Below are 23,511 nucleotides of genomic sequence, written 5' to 3'. Positions count from 1 at the left end.
AAGCAACTCTCCTTACTGCCTCAGGACACTCAACCCCCGGTCAGAAGACCTCCTAGAAGGGATATAAGGCGCCCTTACTACCGCCAACACCGCTACTATCCCCCATCAACCCGGGCAAGACCATCTCGCCCAGCTCAGCGTCCTCAGGCTCGGCAAAGGCCTGCAAGGCCTCAACCTCCTCCTCAAACTGCCTCAACATCAGGTTTTTGAAATAAATCAGAGAGCAGCAGCCAACCCACTCCCACACCTGCCCGTAGGAGGTGGTGTAACCTTTTTCCATCACACCTGGACCTCCATAACCACAGACCAATGGGTACTTTCCATAACAGCTCACGGCTACCGATTGGACTTTCTCACTGTACCAGAATAAACTCCACCTATCTCATCTTGGACAGTGAACCACCATTCCAAACTCCTACAAGCAGAATTATCCACCCTTCTGAGAGCCAGGGCCATAGAACTAGTTCCCAGGCCTCAGCAGGGCAGAGGATTCTACTCCCGGTATTTCCTCATTCCAAAGAAAACCGGAGGCCTCCGTCCCATCCTAGATCTCAGAAATATCAACAAATTTCTAAAAAAAGAGAAATTCAGGATGGTATCATTAGGCACCATGCTACCTCTTCTTCAAAGAGGGGATTGGCTCTGCTCTCTGGATCTTCAAGACACCTACGCTCACATTCCCATCTTTCCTCCTCATCGACAGTATTTGCGATTTCTGGTCGAAGGACAACACTTTCAATACCGAGTGCTCCCATTCGGCCTAGCCTCAGCACCTCGAGTGTTCACAAAGTGTCTGGCAGTAGCGGTGGCACATCTTCACAAACAAAGGGTGCATATATTCCCTTATCTGGACGATTGGCTCATCAGGAGTCAGACACAGGAAGGAGCTCTCAACTCCCTCAAGCTCACAGTCAATTTGCTTCACTCCTTGGGATTTCTTATCAACTACCAGAAATCCCAATTCACACCATCTCACCTGTTACACTTCATAGGTGCCGATCTAAACACAGTCATAGCAAGAGCTTTTCTGCCAAGAGACCAGGCTCAAACACTCGTTCTCCTGGCACACTCTCTCCGAAGCCAATCTCTAGTCACAGCTTATCAGTGCCTCACCCTACTCGGACACATGGCCTCCACAGTTCACGTCACTCCCATGGCCAGATTGACCATGCGACTAATGCAATGGACACTCAAATCTCAGTGGATTCAAGCCATTCAACCATTGTCCACTCGCATTCAGATAACGCAGGAACTGCGTTCCTCCCTCCTCTGGTGGACATCAATGAACAACTTGCTCAAAGGTCTGCCTTTCCAGCAACCAGTTCCACAAGTAACATTAACTACAGATGCATCCACCTTAGGCTGGGGAGCGCACATTGGTCATCTGAAAACCATGGGGACGTGGACAAAAACAGAAGCCTCTTTTCAAATAAATTTCCTAGAGCTTCGAGCTATACGTTATGCGCTACATGCGTTCAAGGACTGCCTTTCACACAAGACTGTGCTGATTCAGACAGACAACACAGTAGCCATATGTGGTACATCAACAAACAAGGAGGGACAGGTTCCTACCTCCTTTGCCAAGAAGCAGCTCAGATTTGGGACTGGGCCCTAGCACATTTCATTCTTCTACGAGCCACTTACCTGGCAGGCATCCGTAACATAATAGCTGATCGCCTCAGTCGTCAGTTCCAACCACACGAGTGGTCCTTGGATCCAACGATAGCAACCAAGATCTTCCAACGCTGGGGTCAACCAACAATAGATCTCTTTGCATCCCAGCTGAACTACAAAGTGAACAATTACTGCTCACTGCTACGACAGGAGAACAGCCTACCAAAGGACGCCTTTGCTCGCCATTGGAACTCAGGCCTGTTATACGCGTATCCACCGATACCGCTCATAACCAAAACTCTAGTGAAGCTGCAACAGGACAAAGGGACCATGATACTCATAGCCCCATACTGGCCTCGGCAGGTATAGTTTCCCACACTGCTAGACCTCTGTCAGGGATCCAATTCGCCTGGGAGTAGCTCCCAGTCTCATAACTCAGGATCAGGGTCGGTTGCGCCATCCCAACCTTCAATCCCTATCCCTGACAGCATGGATGTTGAAAGCTTGATCTTACAACCACTCAACCTTCCAACCACTACATCTCAAGTGCTGATAGCTTCACGTAAACCTTCCACTAGAAAGAATTATTCCTACAAATGGAAACGGTTTACTTTGTGGTTCACTCAAAAATCTATAGATCCTTTCACTTGCCCCACTACCTCACTACTAGATTACCTATACCATCTTTCAGACTCTGGTCTTAGGACTTCATCTGTAAGAGTACATTTGAGTGCAATCTCAGCTTACCATAACAAGCTGGGAGACACACCTATCTCTTTACAGCCTCTCGAGAGTAAATTTATGAAAGGTTTAACTCATCTTAAACCTCCAGTTCATTCCCCAAGCATACAATGGGACCTGAACGTAGTATTAACCAGGCTCATGCGTTCCCCATTCGAACCCATAGACACCTGTGACATTAAGTTTCTTACATGGAAAACTGTATTCCTCATAGCCATTACATCAGCTAGAAGAGTCAGTGAACTACAAGCACTTGTCACATATGAACCTTTTACAAAGTTCCTACATGACAGGGTTGTCCTCCGTACTCATCCCAAATTCCTTCCTAAGGTAGTCACGGAATTCCACCTGAACCAATCTATAGTTTTACCAACCTTCTTTCCAAGGCCTCACTCTCACCAGGGAGAAAGAGCCTTATATACCTTGGACTGTAAGCGGGCTCTATCCTTCTACTTAAACCGCACTACAGTCCAAAGGAAATCCAGTCAACTATTTGTATCTTATGATCCAAACAAACCAGGTAAAGCAGTGGGAAAACATACTTTATCAAATTGGCTAGCAGATTGCATACAGTTTTGTTATGAGAAAGCAGGCCTTACTCTTCAAGGGCGAGTAAAAGCACATTCAGTCAGAGCAATGTCAACCTCAGTAGCACACCTTCGCTCTGTATCTATTCTGGACATTTGTAAAGCAGCAACATGGAGTTCTCATCACACCTTTGCAGCTCACTATTGTTTCGACAAAGACGGAAGACAAGATTCAGCCTATGGACAATCTGTCTTAAAGAACTTGTTTCCAGTGTAATCCCAGCTCCTTCTACATCCAACCTGCTGTGATCTTTGGCTGATTCATTTCAACAACAATACTTCATTGTTGCTTCACTCCCAAATGACTCAGCCTCTAGCTTGCTAATCACCCATATGTGAGGACTAGCATCCTGCTTGTCCTGGGATAAAGCAAAATTGCTTACCTTGTAATAGGTGTTATCCCAGGACAGCAAGTTGTAGTCCTCACGAAACCCACCCGCCTCCCCGCGGAGTTGGGTACGATACGTTTTCTTATTTTATTTTTTGGCTAGCGCCAATTGCTACAAAACAGACTGAAGGGAGACCCCTGTGGCAGGGAATATGGCATGCTCAGTAGGCACTCTGGTGCCAGTCAAAAGTTTCATAGAAACTTTGATAGAAGTTTTTCCGTATAGGGCTCCATTACTGATGTCACCCATATGTGAGGACTACATCCTGCTGTCCTGGGATAACACCTATTACAAGGTAAGCAATTTTGCTTTTTCCTCATTTTATCAAAGTTTCCCTTTTGAAAGTTTAGTGTTAGAGCTGCAGATTTACTTATTGTCCCCCTTCCAGTTATTAGTTTAAATTTGATCATGTTATGATCACTGTTGCCAAGTGGCCCCAAGGTGATTTAAAGAAGTGGTTAAAACAATAATTGGCTTCAAAAAGGGTTTGGGATAAAAAAAAAAAGAGGATCAATAGTGGCTAAAGAATGGAAATGAAGAAATGGGGTAACCTCTGTTAACTGTATGTGTAACATTTCTGCATGGGGTGGCAGTTACTACCCTAAGTAATTTTCTTGACAGACTAGATGTACCATTTGAGTTTATCTGCTATCATTAACTGTTAACTGTTATTTTTTAATCTAACCCTGCTCTTCCCTGTCCCCTGTTTTCCCAATTTTTATGCCCTTTTCCTTTCAGTTTCCACTGAGATCACTAGTGATTTTTGCTTCCATTAGGTTCTTTTGAACATCACACCATTTTGCATACAGAAGTTTGCTTTCTATGTAAGGTATTTTCTATAGATAGCATGATGAATGAGCCATCACATGTGGTTGATGTCATCTAACAATGCCAGATGGACTTCTCTCCTAGCTAGTATAGCCTTAAGCTGTACTGAGCATGTGCTGGGATTCCTGCACAGGTGTTGCCTCATGAGCCTTATCAGTCGATATCAAAGCTAGTTCCAGCTAGTTACCATATTTTTTTTCGCTCCATAAGACGCACCTAGGATTCAGAGGGGGAAAATTAAAAAAAAAATGGTGCTAAACCGGCTCTGTTCCCGGGCGTCTGTGCATCTTATGGAGCAAATTAGGGGTGTTTAAACAATTTTTTTGTCCTCATTTTGTTTTCGGCTCTGGGGAGGGCCATTTCGGTCCAATCCCCAGATCAGAAAACTTTTATCGTTCTCTGTGGGGGGTGGGGGGGAAGCCCAACCCAACCCTTTAAATTGAATTAACTACAAACCCCCCCCCCCACCCTCCTGACCCCCTCCCAAGACTTGGCAAAAGTCCCTGGTGGTCCAGCGTCATCTTAGCTTGGGCCTTCCATTGCTCCTACCATGTGACAGGCCGACCAATGACACCAGTAGCCCCAGTGACATAGTAAAGGCAAAGGGCCACCGGCTCCATTTTGATTACTGGCAGCCGACTGCCCAAGAGCAGGAGATCGCTCCCGGACCCCCACTGGACCACTAGGGACTTTGCCAAGTCTTTGGGGGGGGGGGGGTCAGGAGAGTGGGGGGTTGTAGTTAATTATTATTATTTTATATTCGCTGCATAAGACGCACAAACATTTTCCTCCCACTTTTGGAGGAAAAAAGTGCATCTTATGCAGCGAAAAATACAGTTGTTGTCTGTCCAAGGAGGTGGGCGGTAGTCTATGGATAATTCATCCTATCTACGGAAAACTCCGTTTATGGTAAGCAAACTTGCTTTTTCTGTTGACAAGTAGGCTGAATTAGCCATTACATGTGGGGAGCCCTAAGCTGAGGGTTGCAGAGCAGCATTTACTGTGTACGCAACTTGGAGGCCACTGTGGAGGGTAGACTACTACAAGAACAGGTTGTACAAAGCTGGAATTTACCGTCAGCTGTTGAGAGATTATCCAGACAGTATTGGAATATAAAGGTATGAACAGATGATCATGCTGCAGCTTTGCATATGTCAAGGGATATTTCCGCAAATGGGCAATGGAAGAGGCCATAGTTCTCTCTGAGTTTTTACAGAATCTGTGATTTGCAAGCCTGCTAAAGTGTAGCAGTGCTGAATGCATTCTGCTCTCCAGTTGGACAGTGTATGTTTGGCACCCGCTACTCCATCTGTCTAGGCAATATGAAACAATGAGCTGTGAAATTTTGATGATGTGGCTGAATTCTTATCTTGTAGTAAGCCAAAACTCTTTTGCAGGCCAACATGGGAAAACTCTTCTTACCTTCATGTGCATGCAGTTGTGGAAAGAAGGTAGGCAATACGGTGGAAGGGCGAGACCACCTTTGGAGTACGGAGTACCACCTTGTTATGAAAGCATTGCATGTAGGTTGGGCAATAAACACGTGAAGTTCACAGACTCTTCTAGCCGAAGTTACTGCTACCAGGAAAACTACTTTCCATGTCAAGAACTTGAAAAGCCATTTCTATAGGTTCAAAGGGCAGCTTTAATTGAGAAAGGACAACATTCAAGTACATGGAATCGCAGGTTTCTGCACCAGAGCCTTCACATGCCATAAACCTTTCATAATCTTGAAACCAGTGGATGAGTAGAGATGGGCTTATTGTCTATTGTGATATAAGCCACTGTGGTGCAGAGATTTACTCTAAGGATGTAGCAAGGCCTGATTCAGAAAGGAAGAGCAAATAGGATAACAAATGCTTGGGCTTGCAAGAGAATGGAATCAAAGCATTTTGCTGACACCACCTGGAATATTTATTTAATTTAAAATCAGAGTTTCATCTGCTTGAGGGTTTCCTAGCCAAAGTCACTATACCCTAAATATTTCTGAGCAGAGAGAGATATGTGATTATTGAAAGTTCAACATCCATGCCACTGGTTGAGGGACGGAAGGTTCAAATGATACAGCATTCCTTCATCCTAAGCTAACAAGATGTAGTCTGCCCCGAGATGCATTGGAGGACTGCTGGAGAGTTGTCCGAGATTTGCGAACCACATTTGGGCCACGCAGAAGCTAGGAGGATCGAGCGGATATGGTCTTGCAAAACTTCTATACTGTTTTGGCGATCAGTGGTATCAGCAGAAAAGTGTACATGAGGTTTGTTCCCTAGTTGAGAAGGAGAGCATCCTGAGTTAACCTGAGATTGCTGAGTAGAATTGAGCAAAATTGGTCAAGCTTTCTGTTCTGCTTTGATACAAATAGGTCATTCAGCAGACCCCATAAGTCGAATGGCTTGTCGATTGTGGATTCTTGTAAAGACCATTCATGTGGGCAAAATACCCTTCTGAGGCAGTGTGCCAGCATGTTGGATATCCCTGGAAGATAATTGGCTTGATCACCTGTTGCCAAATCTTTAACGCTTCCTGGCAAAGGGCCCACGACTAATACCTCCATGTTTGTTGATGTAAAATGTTGCAACTGGATTGTCGGTTTGAATCAAAATATTCTTTCTTTGAAGATATGCAAACATCTATAAGAACATATCTTATCACTCTTAGTTCTAGTAGATTGATTTAATAATGGCTTTGCTCAAGAGACCAAGTGCTCTGGGTCCTAAAGGATTCTGTGTGGGCCTATTGTATCATCTTGGATTGACTATGCTCCCTCTGGCAAGGTCTGGCTGGAAGGGGTGGGAGGTGGTACTGTTGAAAAGGATGGCATGTGCGCCTCTGAAAGTGTGGTCTCTTGTAAGAGAATGATTATCTCGAAGAGGAAGGCTGCTGAGGCGTTGTTGAAAGGGATTGAAAGACCACATTGTTTCTTTTCAACGACCATTTCTCTGGGCTTTTCACCAAACAAGTCCACAAAACTTGAAAGTCCAACTTTCAGGAAAAGGCTGAAAACTTGGCTTTTTAAAAAAGCCAATCCAGACTTCGACTGATTCCTGCAATCGATGTCACAAGCACATTGTTAACAATGGGTTTAAATAGAAACCATACACCAACACTGTCATCAGTCTCATTCACGATATCAATTCTACTACATTGGAATTAATTTTGCATCTCTGTAAATAATTTGCTGTCAGTTAATCTCTCTTTTCTTATTCCTCCTCCGCTCCCAGTTGTGTACTTCCCTGTTTTATTGTAACTGCAATTCCGTTAACCACACACTTATTATAGTTGCTTGAGTTCTCTGTATATTGCATAACCTGTTAAATGTAAACCGGTTTGATGTGATACCTGTCATGAAAGCCAGTATAGAAAAATAATAAATAAATAAAACAAGGGGGTTCTGATATGTCTTCATGGATGCTGCTCACCCTATGCCATGCCATACTATGCGCTCCAATGGAGGCTGCTGAGATATGTGAGATGGAATCAAACAATTTATAGACAGAATCTAGAAGATGTCTTCATTAACAGGTGGTAGAAAGGGCTTTGGTTTTTGAACGCAATCATAGAGAGATTGAACCATATAGAACTTTTGAGTAGATATGAGTGGTAAGCATGGAGCTCTGAAATACTTTCTTTCCAAAAGTATCTAGTTAGCCTATGGTCTTTGCCTGGAAGTGAATTGGAATGAGTTTTTGTCTTTTTTTGCCTTTAGTGTGGAGTCGATGACAACAGACTATAGTGAAGAAGTTGGACAACTGTGTAGCCTGGTGACCTATGTAGTCCGTACTTAAGGTCTAGTTTCCTGGCTGTAGGAATGGCAGAAATGTTTCCCATATTCTCATCTGTAACAGGTTCAAAATGTTGTGGGTTGGAAGAGATGCGGGCTCTGATGGCATGTCCAGTATTTGGAGGAGACCAAAGACTTCTGATCGGGTTCTTTGTTTGCATACATTACTATATAGTGTCTTTCCCAATTTTTCTACACCTTTTTGAGTAGTTAAGGTGTTCTGGAGAGGAAATATGATCGGGAGGATCCAGGGCAAGGGTCAGAAGGAATACCTATAGACCTCTCTTCTGAGCCTAATAGCAAGGGTTAGCTGATCCAGGATCCCAATGACAAAGAAGGTGATGCAGGCGGTTCTGGTTGCCCCAGAGGGGAAACACTCTGATCTTCCACCTCTGAATGACTTAACTGTGCTGCAATTGAGCAAGAGATCTGATGATATGTTCACACTGATAGGCAAAACTGAGACTTTCCGGTCTGAGGTATCACCATAGCAAAGGTGGAGAGGAGAGACTGGAAAGCTACTTTTGTCTCCTGAGAGAGAAGTAAAGACATTCTTAACCATATCCGCAATCTGGTTGAGTGATGACATGTCCTCTGACTTGGTGTAGAAAGTGGAACATCCTCTTCAGAAACAAGAATGGGCTTCTGTTTGACAATTGGAGGTCTTTTGGAGGTGAACAGTACTATAGAGCAATTGTATCCGGTGCCTCCAAATGAAAGCACTCCACCAGCATTCATGAAGGAGAGAGAGCTCTTATAATTGGAGGGGACAGAGGTAACAAATTTCCTTTTGCACCTGCTCAAGGGCAACTAGCATAAAGCGGTGTTGGTAAAGTAGCAGAAGAATCTGCTCCGAGACTGCATGCATTAATTATGGCTATTGGGGGGGGGGGGGGGTCTGGTGCTTCAATGGAGTTCAATGCCTGAAAGCTGCCATGGAATGCTTCCTCAAGTGCTTTGAAGGGCCCTATTTAAGTAGCATTGATGCCAGCGCAAAGCTGGAATGTTTCTTCGATGCATGCTTTGGAACCATCGGGATAGTTCCATGTGTTCTTGCGCTATACGTTGATGAATTGTATGCTGCACCATGAACATGGTTCCTTGAAGTACGAGCCCCATGCTTAGAGGTCTTTGCACCATGTATTGAGAGTTCTGATGGTGCTGATGTCTGCTGTGTCAATGGTGCTGAAGTGCTATGTTTTGGTGCCAGTGTACCCATGCTTCGAGGCCTTATGCTGCTTTGATGCAAGCTTTGGCAGCTCCAGAAAATGACATCTCTTGGTCTTTGATGTAGAGTGTCTAATTCCACTCGACCCCACGGTTCTGGCCTGTTCCAATGAAAGAATTTTGGAGGAGCTACTGCTCAACCCTTACCTGGCGAGGCACATGATGCTGTATTGCAGGAAGATGATTTGCTGCGCCTCTGAAGAGATTTACGCAGCTCCTCAATTTTACTGTTCCTGGAACGTTGGGACTCTGGGGGCATCCATCTACAGGTATAGCAGTTTTCCTGATCAAGGTTTGGCCTCAAATATCAACTTGTATCCTTCGCGAGGGACATAATCTTACCGCAGATGCAACTCCTGAAGCCACTGATGATAGATTTCGTTTTGCAAGACATGTTGAGGAAAGTTTGTGAAATTTTTTTTTAAGCATTGAAATGTGCTGTTGTGGGTGCTACAGAGGCAGCGAAGCAGCTGAAAAAGGCAGACATGGAAGAAAATATACAGACAAATATCGAGGTTTAAAGATTGTAGAAAAAAATATCTAGCAGTGCTGCGTATAATTTGTGCTTATGCTCAGACAAAAAAATGATTAAGGAGGCTCAAGGAGCAATGCCTGCTTGGGAACTCCCACACTTTCAGTAGAGCTTAAAGTTCTATTAGCTAGGATAGATGAGTTCATTCGATGCGGCTAGATAATGTCACCCACATGCGATGGCTAATTCAGCTTGCTTATCATATTTTTAATCTAACAAGCATTGTAAATGATAAAGACCAATTGATCCATCCAGTCTGCCCAGTTTTCTTCCCCTCCTGTTTCCTACCAATTGGATAGATAAATATATAAACAATATAAAATTCCAATATTTAAACCAAAATCAGCTCCCCCACATCCCCACAAAATGTTTCTTACCCAGCCTTTTAATCTTGTTCCTACCATTGCCTTATATATAGTGTTATATATATATATATGTCTGTGTGTGTGTGTGTGTGTGTATATGTGTATGTATGTTTCTCACAGGACAAGCAGGATGGTAGTCCTCACATATGGGTGACATCAGGATGGAGCCCAATCACGGAAAACTTCTGTCAAAGTTTCCAGAACTTTGACTGGCCCCTACTGGGCATGCCCAGCACGGCACTAACCCTGCAGCCAGCAGGGGTCCCCCTTCAGTATTCTTTTTTTCCGCGCAGCAGTAGTCTCGCGGTTTAGGAGCTCTGAACTGATTCCTGACAGGAATTTTTCCTAACGGAATTAATTTAAAATACTTCGCCCCACAGGGGTCCCCCCTCTAACTTTCCTCGACCGCGGTACTCTGGTAAGTTTTTTTTCGTCGATTACAGTCGAGTTTGGCCCTCGCGGCCTACTGGCCGTCGACTGTACCGCGGCTCGATTTTTTGCCATGGCGTCGGGGTTTCGTCGGTGCCCGGACTGTACTCGCACCATGTCTATCACAGACCCTCATGGCGTCTGTGTTTTAGGCCGTGAGCATGATGTCCTAACTTGCACCAAGTGTGCCCTCATGACACCTAAGGGTCGCAAAGCCAGAATGGAGAAGATGGGACTCCTCTTCCATGCTCACACCCCGACGCCGTCCATTGCATCGACGTCCTCAGCACCGTCGAAGTCGCACCATCGACAACCGTCCGGTGACCGCCCTCCATCGACGTCTTCACGGTCATCGACTCCCGTATCTCCCCCTCAAGATCGAGGGGATCGTAGGGAGAAGCATCACCATCGGCATCGTAAGTATCGGACCGTCGAGGGAGCGAAATCATCGACCTCGCCACCGTCCGAGCCACCGTCGAAGAAGCCCCGTCTAGGAGCGGCACAGACTACTCCTGCGACCGGGGCATCGAGGCCACCCTCACCCGATCGGGGTTTGGGAGTTGCGATTCCGCCTGTAAAGGTGGTCCCTCCGACTTTGCCTCAGCCTCCCTCTTCCGTTACGGAGCCCGGAGCTAATTGCCCCAGGTCTCCGGGAAGAACTGGACCAGCTGGTCCAGGAGGCCATTGACAAAGCGATGCAATGACTCCAGGTCCCTCCGGCACTGACACCAGCACCGAGAGTGGAACCGGTCACCGACCCGATTCCAGCAGCGCTGACACCGCTGCTATCCCGGATGGAGGCGCTCATGACTGCCCTTCCATCGGTGATTCCCAGGTCTCCGATGGCTCCGGTGCGCTCCCCAATGGCTGCTTCATCGGGAGGAGAAACACCGTTCCGCATTCCTCCTTCGGGGGTAGTGCCTCAGCCATCGATGCCATGCCGTCCCTCGCCACCGATACGCACATCGGCGCCATCTATGCCTTCGATGCCGGCACCGATGCCCCCCAAGGTGTCCGCAGTGCCCTCTGCGATTCCTTCGATCTTCTCGGAGCCTTAGCCGGGCCCTTCGGGTATCCAACCACCCTTTTGTCCTACAGGTCAGCCTTCTGATCCTTATGACACTTGGGGTGATGATATCTCCACAGACACCGATGATTTACCTTCACCTCCTTCTCCTGCTGAAAGTAGAAAGCGTTCTCCTCCAGAGGACCTCTCTTTCATTAATTTTGTGAAGGAAATATCTGAGATGGTCCCTTTTCAACTTCAGACGGAGCAAGATGATAGGCACCAGATGATGGAGCTTCTCCAATTCCTGGATGCCCCCAAAGTGATCACCTCTATTCCCATTCATCAAGTTCTTCTTGACCTCCTCAAAAAGAACTGGGAAAATCCTGGATCTATAGCCCCAGTACACAGGAAAGCTGACACTACTTATCTAGTACAGTCAGCCCCGGGCTTTCAAAAGTCTCAGCTTGACCACCACTCAGTTGTAGTAGAGTCAGCTCAGAAGAAAGCAAAAAAAACGAAGCCACACTCCTCTACCCCTCCTGTCAAGGAACACAAGTTCCTAGACAATATTGGTCGACGAGTGTTCCAAGGGGCTATGCTCATCTCTAGAATTGCTTCTTACCAGCTGTACATGACCCAATACAATAGGGTCATCTTTAAGCAAATACAGGACTTCTCTGAAACCCTGCCTGACCAATTCCAAGAACATCTTCAAACCCTTGTCAATAGGGGCTTTTAAGCAGGAAAGCATGAAATAAGAACAGCTTACGATATCTTCGACACCTCCACTAGAGTGTCTGCAACTGCCATTTTGGCATGGCATTGGGCCTGGCTCAAGTCCTCGGACCTTCGCCCAGAAGTACAAGACAGGCTCTCCGACCTGCCCTGTATTGATGCCAATCTATTCGGTGAACAGATTCAGCAAATAGTGGCTGAGTTGAAGGATCACCATGAGACCCTCAAACAGCTCTCATCGATTCCTTCTGACTTCCCGTCTAGACAACCCTCCAAGAAGGACCCTAAGAAGTCATTCTTCCGGCCAAGGAAGTACTATCCTCCACCGACAAAGACCCGAGTGACGAGGACTTATCATAAATCCCAGCCTCGCAAGCAAAAGTCACAAGCAGCTCCCCAGCCGGGGCCTGCTTCATATAGCAGTAATGAATAGGCCTCAGACAGCTTTCATGGCAGGCAGGAAGAGGGAGAAGGCAAAGAGGCAAAGAGAGTTTGCCCTCACGAGCCTCTTCCTTTTATTGTACATTCATACAAAGGCAGATGATGTGTCATTACATGATTGGCTACTTTCCCATAGCAACAGAAGAGTCATTACACCATTGGCTTTGGCTCAGGGGGTGTGCACGGATCATATCATTGGCTGCTGAAATCTATACCTCCTGACTTTGTCCTGCCTCTGACTAGGGAAAACCCAGCCCCTCCCCCAGGAATTCAGGGCCAACAGGTATCCTTTCCCAGGCAGAGACTTAAGCACAAGTGATGCTTTTATTCAGGCAAAGGTCAGGGAGAAGGGAAGTTAATGTTTAAACCCTGAAATGGCTTGCAGGCAAGCGCATATTTCCCACACTTCAGGCTTTTGACTTTCACTTGGAGAGCAGCAGCCTAATTCCTTTGCCAAGCATTCCAGTGGGAGGTCAACTATGCCACTTTCATGGAATGTGGCAAACGATCACAACCGACCAATGGGTGCTGGCAATCATTGCTCAGGATTACCATCTGAATTTTCTTGCTGTCCCACAGGACTCCCCACCGCTACAAGCGTGGAGACTAGCCGACCACTCTGCCCTTTTGGAGCAGGAGGTTTCCCTTCTTCTCCAGTTAAGAGCAATAGAACCCGTTCCTCTTTCGCAACAAGGCCTAGGGTTCTATTCCCGGTACTTTTTGATTCCCAAAAAATCTGGGGGCCTTCATCCAATTCTGGACCTACGTGCCCTCAACAAGTACCTCCAGCGGGAAAAGTTCAAAATGGTAACCTTGGGCTCCCTTCTACCTCTTCTACAAAGAGAAGACTGGCTCTGCTCTCTAGTCCTCCAGGACGCATACACCCACATTGCGATAGCTACAGCTCATCGCAAGTACCTCCGGTTCTTAGTAGGCCCAAAGCACTATCAATACCGGGTGCTTCCATTCGGCCTAGCACCGGCACCAAGAGTCTTTACCTAATGTCTCGTAGTTGTCGCAGCCTTCCTCAGGAAAGAAGGTGTTCACGTCTACCCCTATCTAGATGACTGGTTAATCAGGGCCCCAACGCAGCAAGCAGCTCGCTCGTCCCTGGATTTGACCCTACACACTCTAATCTCTCTAGGATTTCTCGTCAATTACGAGAAATCTTATTTAGTCCCATCTCAAACCTTGTCTTTCATTGGGACAGACTTGGACACCTTACAGGCAAAAGCCTTCCTACCTCAACGAGTACAAACCCTCGTGTCTCTCGCTCACCAGTTGCGGTCTCAGTACACAGCAACTGCTCGGCAATTCCTTGTCCTTCTCGGACACATGGCGTCCTCAGTCCATCTCACTCCAATGGCCCGCCTAGCCATGAGAGTCATGCATTGGACTCTACGGTCACAATGGACTCAAGCGACTCAGCCTCTCTCAACCATTGGCCACATCACCGACGCACTCCGTCTGTCTCTCGCCTGGTGGAAAGATCAGAACAATCTCCTCCAGGGACTGCCTTTTCACCTACCAGATCCTCAACTCATTCTCACCACCAACGCTTCCAACCTCGGCTGGGGAGCTCATGTGAACGATCTACAGACACAAGGATCTTGGTCTCCAGAGGAAGCCAAACACCAGATAAATTTCCTGGAGCTTCGAGCAATGCTATATGCTCTCAGAGCTTTTCAGGATTACCTATCAAATCACATCATCCTGATTCAGATGGACAACCAGGTGGCCATGTGGTACATAAACAAGCAGGGAGGCACAGGCTCCTTCCTTCTCTGTCAGGAGGCCGCTCAGATTTGGGCGGAAGCGCTCTCCCAGTCGATGTACCTCAGGGCCACCTACTTGCCGGGAGTAGACAATCTCTTGGCGGACAAACTGAGTCGTGTCTTCCAACCACACGAGTGGTCGCTCAATCCCTCGGTAGCGACCTCTCTCTTCCAGCAATGGGGATATCCCCAAATAGACCTCTTTGCGTCCCCTCAGAACCACAAAGTAGACAATTACTGCTCCCTCATTCGGAGCGAGTGCTCTCAGCCCAGAGATGCATTCTCCCTCTCGTGGGCAGCCGGGCTACTTTATGCATTCGCTCCACTTCCTCTTCTCTCGAAGACTCTCGTGAAGCTCCGACAGGACAAGGGAACCATGATCCTGATAGCACCTCACTGGCCACGCCAAGTGTGGTTTCCAATACTCCAGGATCTTTCCATCCGCAGGCACATTCCCTTGGGAAAAGACCCGCTCCTGATCAGTCAGAACGACGGATGTCTACACCATCCCAATCTTCAGGCCTTGTCCCTGACGGCATGGATGTTGAAAGGTTAATTCTTCAGCCGCTTAACCTTTCAGATTCGGTTTCTCGTGTCCTCATCGCTTCACGGAAGCCTTCCACAAGAAAGTCTTATTCCTATAAATGGAAAAGGTATACATCATGGTTTCTTCACAGTCCCTTGATCCCTTTTCCTGTCCAATCCCGAGATTTTTGGACTATCTCTGGCATTTATCGGAATCCGGTCTAAAGACTTCCTCAATCAGAATGCATGTCAGTGCAGTAGCCGCCTTCCATAAAGGTGTCGGGGATGTCCCTATATCGGTACAACCCCTCGTAACACATTTTCTTAAAGGCTTGCTTCATATCAAGCCACCCTTGCGGCCTCCAACCCCTTCTTGGGACCTTAATCTGGTTCTTGGTCGGCTCATGAAACCTCCATTTGAGCCTCTTTACTCCTGTGACCTAAAATATCTCACATGGAAGGTGATTTTCCTTCTAGCTATCACTTCAGCTCGCAGGGTTAGTGAATTACAGGCCCTAGTTACCTATCCGCCTTACACTAAACTCCTGCAGGACCGGGCAGTACTCCGCACTCACTCTAAATTCTTACCTTAGGTAGTTTAGGAGTTTCACATTAATCAATCCATCATACTACCTACCTTCTTTCCCAGGCCCCATTCCAATCCAGGAGAACAGGCTCTGCATACCCTAGACTGTAAACGGGCTCTAGCGTTCTACCTAGACCGTACAGTTGCCCACAGGAAGAGCGCTCAGCTATTCGTCTCCTTCCATCCCAACAAATTAGGGCAACCTGTGGGTAAGCAGACTCTCTCCTCCTGGTTGCGGACTGCATATCTTTTTGCTATCAGCAAGCAGGCATTCCTTTTCACGACCGTGTTAAAGCACACTCGGTGAGGGCCATGGCGACTTCAGTAGCACACCTACGATCGGTGCCGCTTCCTGACATTTACAGGGCTGCCACCTGGAGCTCACTCCACACCTTCGCAGCCCACTATTGCTTGGACAAAGCCGGAAGACAAGATTCAATCTTCGGCCAATCTGTCCTGCGTAACCTGTTTCCAACGTGACGTACCAACACCCTTCCGCCTACCCGGTGGGGTTCAGGATGCCCTCTACCAAATTCCACCCCAGTTGTTGTGCCTGTTGCACGCCGTTGGGTACATTTGGTGCATGTTCGGACATCCTCAGCTCGGTACTCACCCATATGTGAGGACTACCATCCTGCTTGTCCTGTGAGAAAGCAAATGTTGCTTACCTGTAACAGGTGTTCTCACAAGACAGCAGGATGTTAGTCCTCGCGAAACCCGCCCACCGCCCCGCGGTGTTGGGTTCGTAACGCTTTGTTGTTTTATTTTTTCAGCACTGCCTGTAGCTATAAAATAAGTCTGAAGGGGGACCCCTGCTGGCTGCAGGGTTAGTGCCATGCTGGGCATGCCCAGTAGGGGCCAGTCAAAGTTCTGGAAACTTTGACAGAAGTTTTCCGTGATTGGGCTCCATCCTGATGTCACCCATATGTGAGGACTAACATCCTGCTGTCCTGTGAGAACACCTGTTACAGGTAAGCAACATTTGCTATATGTATATATGTTTGTGTATATGTGTATATATATATATATGTATGTATGTATATATGTGTGTATATATATATATATATATATATATGTGTATGTATGTATATGTGTATGTGTGTGTCCATCCATCCCAAGTATGCTTATTAATGTTATAACCATGCCACTCCATGAAAGTTACCCCAGCCATCTTGGAAACCTGATGCAACTTTACCACTGATGTTATGGTTGTTACTCTAGCCATTCAATGCAGGTTGCCTCAGCCTTCTTGGGAGCCTAATGCAGCCATACTGCTGCTGTTATAGTTGTAATCATGGTCAGTTTCCTCAGTCTGTCTGAAAGCCTGATGCAATTGATCACACTTTGTCTATTTGCTTCTGTTTTCACTCATTGACCCAATAAAGTTTTATGACTGGGCAAACACTCAGGCCACCTCCTACATTTCTTCTACTTGCAGCCTCCACATGCCCTCTCAGATGCACCTGGTGTTTTTGCCAAGCATGTTTAAATTGTCACAATTTTGAATGCTTCCACCTCCACTAGTAGATTATTCCAGGCATCTACCACCTCTCAATTTTCTCATGCTGCCCTTGAACCTTCTTCCCTGCAATTTTACATAACCATGACCCCCTTATCCCTGAATTTTCTTTTCTATGGAAAATAACTTCTTACATTTTAATAAAACCTGTTTCTGTTATACCTCTTCATGCCTTCTTTTTCCAGCAAATATATTTTGAGTATCTTAAGTCAAGTCCTTTGTAGGATTTGTATTGCAGGAGTTGTATCATTTTAGTACCTTTTTTCTGAATTGTTTCCATTTCTGGCAAGGAGATTAACCTACAGGGAAATATAATCTTTTTTTTTCCTGTAGCATTAACATGTTGTACAAAAGTTAAGTAGTGCAACTTGGTAGGGAAAAATGTGGTCATGATTGCACCTAGCAGCCTTCTGGTCTAGACACAGCATCTCTATCAATCAGCAAAAAAATGGTCCTCCTACTGACCAAGCAGTAGAAGTTGTATCTTTTCCAGTAGAGGAAGTTAATTACTGAGCAAATTTCTATTACTGCAAGCAGAAGCAACCACCACTAATATGATTGATTCACAGCAATGCTCCCTTAAACTATTTTGAGATTCTAAGTAATTTCTGTATTTGGAAAAGAAACCTTACATCCTCAAAGATCAAATGGCTTTATTTCAAGAGTGTTAAATACAAGTTTGGGCAATTGGCCAGGTTGCATGCTTCAGCTGTTTTCATCTTTGCCGATGCTAAGGGTGCAGTTTGTAAATTCAGACAGTCAAGCACTTAAAGCATTATTCTTAGGAAAATAAGTGCACAGATAAGAGTAAAGTTCTGTCATTTGTTTGTTGATTATGCTTAAATTTTTAAATAGTCCAGCTTGTTTTCAGAAAACCCTATTAACTAAATAGAAACTATCTTTCAGCTGCTGCAGCTTCAGCCTCTGGAACAGCAAGCAGTCTTGCAGGAGCCACAAATGGTCTGTTTCGGCCTCTTGGAACCCAGCCACAACAGCAGCAGCAACAGCAACCAAATAGTAGCCTACAATCAAATTCATTTTATGGAAGTAGCTCTCTGACAAATAGTTCTCAGAGCAGTTCACTTTTCTCACATGGGCCTGGCCAGCCAGGAAGCACATCCCTCAGTTTTGGAAGCAACAACTCTTTGGGAGCAGCTATTGGTTCTGCACTTGGGGGATTTGGCTCATCAGGTACGTTTTAACTCTGTACCAATGTATTCTCTTAATTGTAAATACTTTTATTTATTTTTTTAATCGGCCAGCAGTTTTGAATAGTGCTAACTCAGGTTATGTGCATTGGATTGCTTTGAGGTGAAAATCTTTGGGTATGCATAATGTGAACATATAGTTCCATGTTTAGGGGGACAAGTTCAACCAGTCCTCGTTTTACCTCATTCTGTGAATGGAGATGTAGTCCTGTTTATTTCAGAGAAAGCATTTTAGAATTAAACCAGCAGACTCATGGAACTATTATGTCACCATAGATAATGCAGAATTCTTTTTATACTCAGATATTTAAATTGAAAGGTTTAGGGTTTAGAATGCATTAAGCACCCTGTGCAGCTGAAGACTTCTATCTGGATCAGGTTTATTGGATTAAAATACTTAGTAACATTTACTAAAAGTAATACAAAGCCCTCCAGGGCTTCCTTGCTGCCTTTTGATCTGTGACTGGGTGCAATATGAGAATGTTGTCTCTGCAGGAACAAGCCTTCTGTTACTCTATATTGATTAGTCTGAAGTGATACTGGACTGGAAAGACAACAGGAAACTGTTTGGCAAATCTTTCAAAATTACAAGTACATTTTTGTTTTTTGAAAAATTAAGGATAGTGTAATATAGCTGCTTACAAAGTTCACTGTGGTGGATAATGCTGCCTAAAATCACTTGTCTATTTAGTATAAAATTGCTTATTAAGATCTAGTCTTTTATCTACATTGGGGTTGAATGCTAGAGGAAGCTGTGTGTTGGCTCTGTGTACCACATAGTGCCAGTGCATGAAGATGTTTGCACAGTCTGCAAGTAATTGTTGGTCTTAATTGGCAACGTGCAGTGTGGACATAAGTAGTGTAATGCACCGAGTGCATCAATTCACTGATATGACAGTGAGCATACCTTGGATTACTTGACATTAAACAAGGTGAATAAGCCACAAACAATTTACAGATGTTTCAAGCTGATCTAATTTAACTTTAAGATAATATATAATAAATTACAACTTGAAATTTAAAAAATTTAATATTCCATTTATGCACTTTTAATAATATCAAATATGGAAAAGGTTCTTTTTCTATAGTATAAGGTTTTTATTTCCCGTTTGTTTCCTAGCTGAGCTCTCATGTAATGCTCAGTTGTATCTGCCCTGCTTTCCATATACCTAACTCCATTCTGATCTCTTCCACTCTTTAGCTTAACTTAGCTTTGTCTAATGAGATGTTTTTTTAAAATCATTTTAAGCATCATAGAGCACCTAATATTCAGTAAAGTAGTTCCTCTGTTGGGCTTGTGTTGACAGTCCTGAATGAGTTTTATGCCCTATCATAATAGGCCCTATGCCCGTGGGTAAAACAATCTTCTTAGAATATTGGCTAAACTGGGTACTCAGCTGAGAGCAGCAGATTTAATGAGAGATGGGTTCAGTGGGCTACAGAGTGGAAGAAACCCATGTTATCATTTTCGTTTACCTTTGCATATTCAGGAGACCTAATCCTAATACTGGTTTGATATTCTGATCTGTAGGAGTGATGGTTTCTCTTTTGCTATGTTTATATTATGTTAATTTTGATGAGTGTATCCCTGATAGCATGAGGATTGTGTAGGATTTTCTGAAATGCCTCAGGCAGTAGGACATAGGGTTAAAATGGGAGACCTCTTGGAGCAGGCTGCATTACAATGCTCATGGAACTTTGGCCACCAACAGTTGGTCATCATGGGGTCAGTTTCAAAGAGTTTAGGTTCCTAACTTTTGGAATTAGGCTCCTAAACTGGCCCTTTTGAAAATTTAATAGGGCCAAAATTCCTAAATTTAGGGTCCTGATTGCATTAGGTTCCTAAATTTAGGATCCTAAAAAGTGAGTGGTTATAGGGCTGGAGATAGGGTGGGGAGACAAAATTAAGGAGCTTACTACTGATTTTGAGAACTAAATACCTAATTTAGGATCCTAGGTAAATGAATAGCAGGCCTAAATTTATATGAATTTTAAGCTGAAAATAGGCACTAATTTAGGATTGTAAGTTTCAGAGCTCAGCTTTTTTGAATATTAGCCCCAAAGTTAATAGAGAAATTCTGACATGCTAGGATTAGATGAAACTGTTCCATGGTGCCTGGTATTCTAACAAAGTATTTTAGCAGAATGGAATGCTACTTACTGCCATATCCAGCTACTTTTATTCACTTTTGATTTTTTGCATTAACATTCGCAGTTTGTAGGTATCACCTTAAGTATTATGTTAATAACTTGGCTCTTATTGTCCCCCTTCATTGTCCCCCAGCACTAGTTGGGGCTCAGTTATAATCCGTTAACGCTCTGTATGTAATTAGGTTTTTTTTTTATTATTATTTCTTCAGTTGGCAGTTCTGCAAGTAGTAGTGCCTCAAGGAGAGATTCTCTGTCTGCTAGCTCTGACTTGTACAAAAGATCTAGCAGCAGCCTAGCACCCATAGGGCAGCCATTTTACAATAGTCTGGGATTTTCCTCTTCTCCAAGTCCAATAGGCATGCCTCTGCCAAGCCAAACTCCAGGACATTCACTTACGCCACCGCCATCACTTTCATCACATGGATCCTCATCCAGTTTGCATTTAGGTAAAAATAACTTTTTATTTGTATGTATATATATATGTGTGTGTGCATATATAAATATATAATTTTACATTTTGAAAAATTTGCTGAACGTATTCATTCTTTTTGCTTGTTAATATATTCAAAAGGCTATATTTTCCTTTGCCTCGCTTTGGTTTTGCAGAATGAAAAAAATTAAGATGTATTAAAGCAGTGAGATACTATTGGACTATCTTCTGTTTTTTACACTCATTTTGCTTTATTTGAATATATGCATGTTAGCTTTCCTTTATTTTTGTACATTTAAAAAGGATATATACAGCGTAACTGCAAAAATTCTATATATATATTGTGATTCATGGATTAGTCTCCTCTTTTCAGTGTGAAGGTATCCCAAGCAACATGGTGGTTGAATCTTAAGTATTGTATGTGTGACTATGTAGTCTTGTAGCAAGTTTGTAATAAGACAATATATAGCCGCCTTAGCCACAAATCTGAGTAGTGCTGTAGTATGTTGAAGAAAATACAAATATTGGAAGCCAAATAGAATAACTCTTAAAGGTCTGATTTACAAACATTTTTCCCATAGAGACAGAACTGGAAGAAAGCGTTAGTAAATTACTTCCTTAATCTCCTTCCGCTAAACTTCTAGATGTATTCTCTGTACTTTTGTTCTTTAGAGGCATGCAGAATTTGGATTTCTATTTTGGATTTCTAGGCTGCCTTTCCAGCTTTTTAGCTCATAATCTACAGTGGTAGGCTTAGAGGTTAGGTTACTTGAAGAGACCAATAATTGTCCTGTGTAGTTCAGGATTTTAAATAATGTGAAAAGGCACAACTTACAATAAAAAATTGCATTGGAATATAATAATAGTCAGCAAATAAAGACCCCTTAATCCACCATTTCTGCCCAGTTGCCACCACCCGCCCTTGTCAATCTTTGTTTTGTTTTTTTTCCCTCCTTTGTCTTACCAGTTCCTTCTGACTGTTCCAGGTGTGTTTGAATTCTGTCACTGTTTTGTTTGTCACCTTTGTTGGTAGTCTGGTCCAGGCATTCTGTAATGCTGTCAGTAAAACACTGTTTTCTCACATGTACTCTGAACTTCCATCCTTCCCTCCCACTTCATAATATGGTTTCTTATCCTTTAGTTTTTTTTTCCCCTGTGGCAAGTGTTACCTGCTGCCTTATGGAAGCCTGCCATATATTTGAATTATGTCTCCCTTTGTTTTCTTTCTAATAGAGCATGCATTTGAATTCTTGTCTGTGTGTGTGTGTGTGGTTTGTGTTATAGCCTTTATACTAGTTGGGTAACCCTCCTTTAAATTGCCTGTATCATTTCAACATCTTTACAAATGTATGAAGAGGGTTCCTAGCAGTGTTCTGTACATGTACACTGTTGTCCCTCTCTTCCTACTGGTGATAACTTCTCTTTATTCACCACTCATACCATTGGCTTTTTCCATTGCTTTATCACAGTGTTTGGAAACTTTCAGGTGATCTGAGAACTCTTGGTCTTTTTTCCATTTGAAAACTGGTAAGGATTCAAAGAAGCAGAGGAGTAGATTGAGACACTTGCTGAAGAATTCAAAATGTATGTTTGTCTTTCTCTATCATCTAGACTTCCATTGGATGTTTGGAAACCTTTCTCATTCATGTTATGATGTTTTATAAGTATTAGATGCTCACACAATCATCCTATTACTTAGGATGACTGGAAAAATTAAGCAGTAGTAGTCATGATTTCCCTCGGAAACTGATAGGGTACGCTAAGGAAAGCACCTCAAAGATGAGTATCTTTCTTCAGCCAAGGCAGTCCATTGAGGCCTCAGACACACAATGAGGGGGAACAGAATGAGCTAAAAAAAATAGTGCTTGTTCACATGAAATTCTTGGGGGGTGGTGGGGGGGTAGAGACTTTCATATGGCTGTGGACCCTAATTTAGATAAGACTGGGCCTAAATATGAAATGCTTGTCTGGTTCGATGGATTTATATATAGCAATTCTTATATCTCAAAAGTAGAAGATTTTTATTATTACTCTACCCCATATGACTCTTACTCTAGGATTGATGTTATTTTTATAGTACAAATGTGGTGCAAACTTTATGTAAAGTAAAAATTAGAATAGTATCATGGTTAGAGATCATGCTTCAGTGTGTATCTGTCTTATATGCTGACCTGAAGGTTTTTCTAAGAAATGGAGTTTTAATGAAGGCCTGTTAGAAGAGCCATCAATGAAAGATGCAATCTTGTAATGTATCTCAGAATGTTTTGTGTTAAATGATAGTGGTTACCCACTAGAGTGGTAAGGGATGCCGCCAAAATTGAGATTAGGGAAAGTTGTATTTCTCCCAATTTGGCCCATAATAAAGGGCTAGAGGGGCTGAAGAACAAAGTATTCAGTGATTTGCATAGGTTGGAGAATCAGAATAAGAGATGTCAAAAAATAATTAAAGGGTCTATTCAGAAACAAACATATTTAACTCCTTAACTAAAATTAAACTGGTGAATAATCTGAGAAGATAAATAATTCTATCATTTGTTTATTTATTTATTTAAGTAGTCTTCTGTACCGATATTCATAGAGACATCATATCGGTTTACAGCAAAACAATAGAATGGAAATTACAATAAACAGGGAGTGGG

At 43.9% G+C, this 23,511-nt stretch overlaps 1 protein-coding gene across 7 annotated transcripts in view; it reads left to right on the top strand.

Annotated features, from left to right (window-relative positions):
• Positions 1-23,511, top strand: part of PUM2 (pumilio RNA binding family member 2) — a 427,826-nt gene that overhangs the window by 257,286 nt on the left and 147,029 nt on the right. For 6 of the 7 annotated variants that reach the window (XM_029595976.1, XM_029595973.1, XM_029595975.1 and 3 more), the window contains 2 exons: positions 17,990-18,274; positions 20,652-20,888. In XM_029595976.1, the coding sequence (XP_029451836.1) occupies positions 17,990-18,274; positions 20,652-20,888 (522 nt within the window). The remainder of the gene's footprint in view (positions 1-17,989; positions 18,275-20,651; positions 20,889-23,511) is intronic. The other variant, XM_029595974.1, reaches the window with a different exon arrangement.

The sequence above is a fragment of the Rhinatrema bivittatum genome, chromosome 3, assembly GCF_901001135.1.
Source record: "Rhinatrema bivittatum chromosome 3, aRhiBiv1.1, whole genome shotgun sequence".
In the NCBI taxonomy this organism is placed as follows: domain Eukaryota; kingdom Metazoa; phylum Chordata; class Amphibia; order Gymnophiona; family Rhinatrematidae; genus Rhinatrema; species Rhinatrema bivittatum.
Note: the sequence above shows the minus strand (reverse complement) of the source record. Positions and strands in the feature narration are given on the sequence as shown.